General features: G+C 36.4%; 1 protein-coding gene across 2 annotated transcripts in view; it reads left to right on the top strand.

Moving 5' to 3' along the window:
* Tnks2 (tankyrase, TRF1-interacting ankyrin-related ADP-ribose polymerase 2) overlaps window positions 1-9,846 on the top strand; it is a 73,255-nt gene that overhangs the window by 47,693 nt on the left and 15,716 nt on the right. The window contains exons 18-22 of one of the 2 annotated variants that reach the window (XM_005385828.2): window positions 480-668; window positions 2,693-2,945; window positions 5,535-5,617; window positions 6,884-7,004; window positions 9,614-9,711. In XM_005385828.2, coding sequence (XP_005385885.1) covers window positions 480-668; window positions 2,693-2,945; window positions 5,535-5,617; window positions 6,884-7,004; window positions 9,614-9,711 — 744 coding nt within the window. The remainder of the gene's footprint in view (window positions 1-479; window positions 669-2,692; window positions 2,946-5,534; window positions 5,618-6,883; window positions 7,005-9,613; window positions 9,712-9,846) is intronic. The other variant, XM_013514874.1, reaches the window with a different exon arrangement.

Below are 9,846 nucleotides of genomic sequence, written 5' to 3'. Positions count from 1 at the left end.
GCCTGGCAAGTGCAAGGTCGTGAGTTCAGTTCCTGGTACCGGAGAAAAACCAAAAAAAAAAAAAAAAAAAAAAAGGAAGATTGAAGTCTGTCCTGACTTATAACACCCCTGAATGTTATGATCAGTATTGACTGTTATCAGTAGTATAATTTGGATAATTGAAGAACACTGCTAGTTATAAATTGATTTTCAGCAGTTATCCATGTAAATTAGAAATCATTAAAGGTATATTAGTGCTGGTCATAGTGGCATGCCTGTAATCCCAGCACTCAAGAGGCTGAGGCAAGAGGATCATTAACTATTTTGTAGATTTTTTTGAAATATCTAAGTTTTAAGCAACTACCTTTAATGGTAGAAACAGCTTTAATATTTATTTACAGAATAAGTTTGAAAATACAGAAGTAGATAGCTAGTTTCTTAAGAACTGAAATGGGATAAAATAATATTTTAGACTGTAACAAGAGTATTTTCTTTTCCAGCATGTAGATGTAGCAGCTTTACTAATAAAGTATAATGCATGTGTCAATGCCACGGACAAATGGGCCTTCACACCTTTGCATGAAGCAGCCCAAAAGGGCCGGACACAGCTTTGTGCTTTATTATTGGCCCATGGAGCTGATCCTACTCTTAAAAATCAGGAAGGACAAACACCTTTAGATTTGGTTTCAGTAAGTGATACGCTTTTTGAAAAATCTCAATGCTTTCCTGGCCCTTTAAAATTCACTTGATAGATATATAATGTCTTCAAAATGAATGTGGCAAAAATCTGTATGTTGAGCCCAGTCTTAAATACAAGATGTCTTTGTTATCATAAGTAAATAACAGAGTTTATGAATTAGTAGTCATATACTAATTACTGTGGAAATGGGAAAGACAGCACTATAGTTGTTTACGTTTGATCCTGTTAAAAACCAAATCAGACACAGGTCCTCTGTGAAAACTGTTAGAATGCATGTAGAACAAGATAGTATATACTGTAGATCTTAATCAACTTGCTCAGCTAGGAACATTGCCCTCAGAATATAACTAGCCACAAAGCCTGCTACCATTGAGTCCTTTTTAGTAAGCCTGTTACTTTTTTTTCCTCCGCACCCTTCCACTGAATCTCATGTGAGAGCCTCCATTTTACTTTTCACCTCTGCTTTGTTACCTCTACCACTTAGGACACTGACCAAAACAAAAGAGAGAGAGAAAAGTGGGGTTGAGGGTATAGCTCAGTGACACAGCATCTGCCTGCCGAGTGCAAGGTCCTGAGTTCGATTCCCAGTACCAAAAAAAAAAAGGACATTGACCAGAGCGAAAAAGGAAAATGAAAAAGAAACTAAAATGGAAAGGAAGGAGAGCCTCTTCTACAAACTCTTTTCTACTGAGAAATTTCATTGTTCAAGCTACAGTGAGAAACTGATTTAGTTTGGCTGCATTTAGAGTTTTATTGCTTTTTCTCAGCTGGCTGACAACCCAACCATACTTGCAGCATTATTTCTTCTGGGACATTGTCTTTGCAGTCCAAACTACCTTAAAAGTAAACTTTTAGAATTCATTCCACCTTACCTTCATTTATCTGATAGAATTAGTGACAGTGAAACAAAATACTTTGGAGAACATGCATGAGCTTTATAGAGTCAAACAGACCTGGTCTAGAATTCCAGCCTCTGCTCCTTATACTTGTATAATGTTACAAGTTGCCTAACTCTTTTAGATCCATATTTGTAAGAGAGAAAATATATCTAGTCAATATGAGAATTAAACAAGGTGGTATATTTAAAGTGCTTGGCATGGTATTAGGCACATAAAAGAGATCCAATTAATGGTGCCATTATTATAAACAGATATTATATACAAACTATGAGTGCCATAAAATGCACAGATTGAGGGGAAAGAAAAAGGTGAGGATTGGTGTAGGCACTGTAAATGACTAGCCGTGAAAACAGTGATTAACTTTGTGCTAAGTTATTCAGAAACTTAATTGAGCATTGTGAAAAATTGTTATTCATCACTAGTAAAACAAATTAATGTACCAGTACATTGGGGAGATTTTTTTCTATTCTGGCAGATTTTATGAAAATTACTACTTTTTTACCAAAAAAAATGTTATCCCAATTTGAGGAACAAATATATCACTGAATATTTTCCAAGAAATGTAAACATAATTTCATCTATTCAATTCCCTATAGATTGAATTGCTTATTTCAGAGTCACAATAGGGTAAACACCCTTACCTTTTAAAATTGATATTTCTGTCAGGTGTGGTAGTGCACACCTGTAGTCCCAGCATTTGGAAGGCTGAGGCAGGAGGATTGCCACAAGCTCAAGGCCAGCCTGAGCTATATAGTGAGTTCAGGGCCAGCCTGAACTACATATCGAGACCCTGTCTCAAAAAAGCAAAAAAGAAGTTGATATTTCTGATTCATTTTAGTCCTTTTCAGTTATCAGAGTTAGAATTTTGTTCATGCTTTGCCACATTTGAATTTTATTTTGACTATATGAGATCTGGAAGAGATGCTCTGAATTACATTTTGTAAGTTTAGCTGAATATCTGTTTGCTTCACTTTTAAGATAAAGCAGTCAAGTATTAAAACAGTTGGTAGCGCACATTTGCTGGGTTTTGTCTTATTTTTTACTGTATTCTATTAGGTGTTAAAGAATTTTAAAAGTTACTTATGACAGATTGGGTCTCTGAAATGTACTCTAGGCAGACGACGTCAGCGCTCTCCTGACAGCAGCCATGCCCCCATCTGCTCTGCCTTCATGTTACAAACCTCAAGTGCTCAATGGTATGAGAAGCCCAGGAGCCACTGCGGATTCTCTGTCCTCAGGTCCACCCAGCCCATCAAGCCTTTCTGCAGCCAGCAGTCTTGACAACTTATCTGGGAGTTTTTCTGAACTGTCTTCAGTAGTTAGCTCAAGTGGAACAGAGGGTGCTTCCAGTTTAGAAAGGAAGGAAGGTAAGATATTCTGTAAAAGTAACTTTTTTGCTTGTATAGCAACCTCATATTTGTCACTCAGAATCCTAGGAACTCAATTTTTTAACCTTAAATAGAACTGCTATCACATTAATTAACATAGCCTAAAAGTTTTAGCCATTTGTGCTTTTCTTTGAATTATTAATAAAATTCCTAATATAACTCTCTCCTCCTATGTTGAAAGCTGAGGAGTCTTGTGCTGCTAACTTGCACTCTAGGTACAAACTTTACCTGTCAAGATTCCCCTGACCCCTATGCAATAATATGGAATTTTTCATAAACTTTTTATAAAGGTGCTTACCTCCTGAAAGATATGAGACTGATTTTATTTTTTTGTTTATTGATACAATTTAGATATACACAATGATCACATTGATAGGGAATTTGTACCTGTATGTGATATATCTTGATTCCTCTTTTTTTCCATTCTGCTCCCCTCCTTTCAGCCCCACTTCCCCTCCTTATTTACAAAGCTTTGCTTTCATGTTATCTTTCTTTTCTCATTCTTTTCCTTTCCTTCCTTTCCCCGACTCCCTAGTTCCCCTTTCCCTTTTTTTTTTTTTTTGGCTGTGTTGTTGTTGTTGTTGTTGTTGTTGTTGTTGTTGTCTTTTTGAGACAGGGTCTCACTATGCAGTTCAGGCTGGCCTTGGACATATCTTGTAGCCCAGGCTGGTCTCAAACTCGCAACGATCCTCCTGCCTTACTCTCCTGAATGCTGGTATTACAGGCGTACACCACCATGCCCAGCCCCCTTTCCTTTTGAACAATTTCTTCCTATTTCACAATTTCTGTTATACATATGGGTTCTTATTTACACTTTCAGTTTCTCACACAAGAAAGACAGTGTGATATTTACACATGTGTGTCTGATTTTTTCACTTAAAAAATATGGTCTCAAGGTCCATCCAAAATTTAGCTATAAATGTCTCAGGTTTATACTTAACCATAAAATAGTACTCCATTGTATTTTAAAAAACCACATTATTTTTATCCATTCATCAGTTGATGGGCATTTGGGTTGGTTCCAAGATTTAGCTATTACAACCTGTGCTGCTAAAAACATGGGTGCTCATGTATCGCTGTGGTTATGATGCTTTTCTTTTGAGAAGGTACCAAGAAGAGGAATAGCTGAGTGAAATGGGATCTTTAGTCCTAGTTTTTTGAGGATCTCCACACTTGATTTCCAGTGGTTGCAGCAGTCTACACTCCCACCAGCAGTGGGGAAGGTTTCCTTTTTCCACACACCCTGCCAGGGTTTGTTATTGGTTGATTGTTGATAATGATAATAACCATTCTTTCTTGAGTGAGGTAGAATTTCAGCATTATTTTAATTTGCATCTCTCTAATGACAAATGATATTGAACATTTTTCATATATTTATTTCCTGTTTTTGTACTTTTTCATGTGAGAAGTGTGTATTCATCTCAGATGTCCATTTGTGGATTGGGTCTTTAAATTTGGGGAGGGTGTGATTTTTTTTCAATTCTTTGTATGTTCTAAGTATTATTAGGCATCGGAAGAACAATTGGCAAAAATTTTTTCCCTGCTCTAGGTTGTATATTCATTCTGTTGATTTCTTTTACTGTGCAAAGGGCTTTTAATAAGATGAGGTTCCAGTTGTTAATTCTTTGTAATATTTCCCATGTGATCCGGGTTTTGTTCATAGTCTTTGCCTATACCTATGACAAGACTGATTAAAGATCACAGTTAAAATTAAAGTTTAAAACAAAAAATGAGAAGTTTTTTTAACAGAGGAATGCCTCCATTGGTTAACTGTTTTCTCTAATGTTAAAATTTATGTGTCTTAATATTTTGGGTGATACTAAAGATTGAACTCAGGGCCTTGAGCATGCTACACAAGTGCTGGTCTTTGCCAACTCCTCCCCCTGCCTTTTCACTTCTAGAGCTTGACCCCAAGGCCTTGACACTAATCTAGCTGTTTTTGTTTTGTGTTTCGTTTTTTTTTAACTACTTACTGGTCCAATTATTTAAATACAGGATGACCAAAAATTGCATATTTTTTCATTAGTTTTCATTAATAAGATAATACAATAGGAAATATAAAAAGAACAATTTTACCAACTATATCCAGTACAAGAATTGACTTATTGAAGTGACACCTGCCCAAGGGGTGCTCAGGGTAATCAGTACATAAACAAATGCGCTGCCTGAGTGACACTCGGGGTAAACTGTTAAGTGGTTAAAATAGGTATTTGCTAAGTTGCTCACGTTGGGCTCAAACTTTCAATCACACTCAGCCTCCTAGAGTTTTGGGTTTACACACCTATGCTCCCATGCCTGGTTTTTGTGTGTGTGTCTGTTTTTGTCTTGCTAGATTACCTCAACCTCAGCCCCTCAGTAGCAGGCCTTATAGGTATGTGCTGCTGCACCTGCTGTATTTGTAACTTTTGACATTGTATTCAGTTTTCTGTCCTAGGTGGCTGTTAATATAATATTTTGCCTCATTTTTATTTTTTTTCACATATATGGTAACATCACAAAACTTCATTACAGTGTTGATATACATGTTCTGATGTGAAATTTTGTTTGTTCTGTATTTTTTTCTCCCAGTTCCTGGAGTAGATTTTAGCATAACTCAGTTTGTAAGGAATCTTGGACTTGAGCACTTAATGGATATATTTGAGAGAGAACAGGTGAGTAGATGAATTGTATTGCTTGGTTTTATGTTTTATCAAAACTCAAAAGAAAATTTAGGACATACTTGAAATGAAATCCCTTTCACCTTGGAAACTATTGGGAGGGAGTATATCTTTTGGGTTGTTTCTGTTTGGTGTTGAGATCTTGTGCATGCTAACCATGTGCTCTTCCTCAGAGTTACACTCCCAGCTCTGAGTGCTTTTTAAGATACTAGACAGCAGTCATGTCATTCATCTAATTTGAATTGATCTTGGAATTTCCACTTAATTTATTAGATCATAAAAATTGACTCTCATATGGTAATAAATTCTCGTTCTTGACTGTCAAGTTTACCTTAGTCCTTTAAATAAATTATTCCTGAGCGCTCTTTATTCAGTTCTGTTGTCATTCACAACCTTGATACTTTGCTAGCTGCTATGGGAAGGTATATGAATATACTAGCTATAGATCTGGGCTTTTCGGGTAGTTTGAGTTGAAGGTATTCTCTCAGAATACATTTACTGATTTTTTTTGTTGTTTGTTTTTTGAGACAGGGTCTCTTTGTACAGTTCAGGATGGCCTTGAACTGAGTACGTAGCCCAGGCTGGCCTCCAACTTGCAGCAATCCTCCTGTGTCAGCCTCCTGAGTGCTGGGATTGCAGGCATGCATTACCATGCCCAGCTACTTTCTGATTATTTTGTTGTTATCCAAAAAAATATACATAGTTATTGTGGACTTGGATCCAGAGGAACCTTCAACATAGTTATGGAGCTAGAACAAGAACATACAAAAATAAAAGTTCACAGAGATTTTAGAAATTCAGTGAAGGAAAAAAATTACTTACGAACTAGACTATTCAGGCATCGCCCCACAAAAGGTATATAAATAAAACAGGATTAAAAGGCTTTAATTTCATGAAGGAGAAATAATACATTCTAAGTGAAAGGATTAATTTGAACAGTGGTGATGGTTAGCCTAATTCAAACTAAAGAAACGATAGAAGACAGTGAATATAAACACGTTGGGTTGTGGGCAGGAGGTATAATGGAAAAGATGAAATGTTGTTACACCTGAATAAGGTTAATTTGAAAGTGCATTCATGACTTGACTTTCTGTTTTGCTCTTTTTATTTTTAGTTAACTTCAGTTTAACAAATGAGTCTTTCCTATCAAAACTATTCAAAATAATTTGATATATGAAGCTAACATATTATGAGAATAGTAATATGTGACTGTCCATCAAATGAGTAATCATTCTAAATAGTTTCATCTTCTTTTGTTAGATCACTTTGGATGTATTAGTTGAGATGGGGCACAAAGAGCTGAAGGAGATTGGAATCAATGCTTATGGACATAGGCATAAGCTAATTAAAGGAGTTGAAAGACTTATTTCTGGACAACAAGGTATTTTGTTTTAATTACTGTTGTCAGTAAGTTTACACAAAGTCAGTGTGCTAAATGGTAACTTAAAGTCTGTATGAGAGAATAGGAGGAACACTAATGAAAACTGGGGAAACCTGAGATCAAGGCCTCCACTAACAGTTACACTGCCTGAGCTGTTGCTATTGACTGTATGAGCCTAAGTAAAATTTCAAGGCCATTCAAAAGTTTGAGGGTTGCTTTAACTTCTGGAAATGGGGAAGTTAGATCATTTCTGAAGTTATTTTAGCTCTAAAAGGTCATGATTCTAAAAGAGTTGAAACTTAGATATCTCATTTCTTACACTAATATAACACATAATGACTAGGTATCAGGCTACCCCATCAAATCAGGTAGTATATCTCTTACATAGCTAAAATTCTGAGCATCTAGAATGTAAACATTGGAAAAGAATAAGTTGTAATTGATAAAATTAAAACAAAGTTTGATAATATTTTTATTCTTTCAAGTTGGTGATTAAGGAAAATGCAAATTGCCGTCGCTCAACAGATACTAACACTTCCTATGTACGGTGTCTTGGCATTAAAGGGTGACTTGTTTAAAAAATTTTGACTTTATTGTTAAACTAAAGGAATAGTTTACCCTGAGACCAAAAGCACTCTTATGATTGAAGTCATGGCCCTACAACCTGTTTGAAAAGAAACCTTCATTAGGAGTAGTGAAGGGTTTTTCAGGAAGTATTATGTACTAGATAAAATGGAGTTCACCTCTTAAAGAAATAAAAGTACCTCTAAAAATACTATTCATGCCATGGAATGCTTTAAATTGGTATTGTGAAATACAGTCAACTAAAGGGTAAATTACTTTACTTGCCTGGTAGAGGCTAGAGCAAAATGATTAAAATGTGAAGTAAATCCTGGCTGTGTCTAGTATAACAGCTTTTCTTTTTAATTTTTTTTTGTTTCGGGAATCGAACTCACAACCTTGTCCTTGCCCAGCAGGTGCCTATGACACTGAGCTATACCCTCAGCTTGTGTCTAGTATAGATGAAAAAATTGTATAAGATAAAAGAGAAAACCATGATTCCCAGGAATATTCATATGTAGTATGAATAGCATAAAAGATGAAGAAACAGAATGCTAGTTGTGGACTGCCACTGTGACTACTGGACTAATAGCCATCCGGTATGATAGCAGTTGTGATAGAGTACTCGGATAGCAGGGGGAAAAAGTTTACTAAGAAACGGAAAGCAGATTGTGTTTGTACAATTAAACACATCCTAGTTATTATGACTGCATTGAGAGTCTCAGGAAACAATGACAGAACTAGATACACTGCTCCCACATGGCACAGGTACTTCCTTGTCACCTCTAGTCCTGTAATTATTCTGATACATCCACTTCCAGAAGGATAGGAGCATTTATTTCTAGATGGAGGAGAAACTTGGTCCTGAGACAGAATGTTTTGTCTTTTCCAAACATCAGGGCCATGTTCCTACATAAAGTTACCACCGTCTTCATCTTCATTTGAAGCCAGGATCCTATACCTAAGCCTGATTTGCAAAGAGGAACCAATAGCTGCCTGTACTGGTTACCTGGAAGTCTCATCTTACTAACTATTCACTGCGTTAAGTCACTAGATTACTAGTAATCTCTCCATATTGATAAACATCTTGGGTAGGTTGCAGATGCCTTAGTCAAGCATTTGTTAGTCTTTATTCTAATATTCTATATGTTCTCCATAATTCCTACACACATTTTAATCAGACATTCCTCTAAAGCTTCAGAGTGTGACTTGATGGTAGTACTCTATATAATAGTGCTCTTAATCTCCAGTGGCAAAGCTCTAGTGTATTAGCCCAGCACTTATGGCCTCCTACCTGAAAAAGCAGCAGAGCTTTGGCAGCCTTTAATTTGGCAGAAATTAAAGGACAGAAGCTGAGCATGGCGGTGCGTCCCCATAATTCCAGCTACTCAGGAGGCAGAGGCAAGGAAAGCTTAAGTTGGAGCCCTTGGAAAATTATGAGACCTTGTTTCCAAAATAAAAAATTTTAAATGGGGTTGGGGTGTAACTTTGTGGTAGAACAGTTGCCTAGTATGTGTAAGGCCCTGGGTTTAATCCCTAGTTCAGTCCCAAAGTAGTAGAAGTAATTTCGAGAAAAAAATGAATTATAAACACATTAAGAACAGTAGATAGGGGCTGGGGATTTAGCTCAGTGGCACAGCGCCTGCCTGGCAAGCACAAGGTCGTGAGTTGGATTCTCGGTACCGGAAAAAAACAAACAAAAAAAAAGAACAGGAGATAAAAAGGAGAAAGATTTTCTGAAATATTATTATAAAACCCAGTCTGAATGCAATATGGTGTCCTAGTTTTGATCATGGAAGGAAAAGACATTAGTGGGAAAAACTAGTGAAATTCAAGTAAAATGTAAGTAAAGTGGTGTATAACTGAACAGGGTGTTGGGTGAAGGGTGTCCTGTAACCCTCTGTGTGTTTAACCATCCTGTAAATCTGAACTACTACAAAATTGAATGTTTTTAAATATTGGTAGTAAGCATCAGATAAATGCAGTGCTAATTTTTGGTTGGTGTTGTTTACTGGCAAAATGTTTTACCTTCAAATTTCATTTCTTAGGTCTTAACCCATATTTGACTTTGAACAACTCTGGTAGCGGAACAATTCTCATAGATCTGTCCCCTGATGATAAAGAGTTTCAGTCTGTGGAGGAAGAGGTATGTTTGCATTCCTTAAATGGAAAAGATAGATTAGCTGAATTTATTGTTCCTTCAATTCCTAAATTTTCTGCAAGCTTCCAGATGACATGCAATGTGGTTTTAAAATATAGAGTACAGGGGCTGGGGATTTAG

This window comes from Chinchilla lanigera, unplaced genomic scaffold (assembly GCF_000276665.1).
Source record: "Chinchilla lanigera isolate Chin_1 unplaced genomic scaffold, ChiLan1.0 scaffold00024, whole genome shotgun sequence".
Taxonomy (NCBI): Eukaryota; Metazoa; Chordata; class Mammalia; order Rodentia; family Chinchillidae; genus Chinchilla; species Chinchilla lanigera.
The sequence above is the reverse complement of the archived record's forward strand: the minus strand, read 5'-3'. Positions and strand labels throughout refer to the sequence as shown.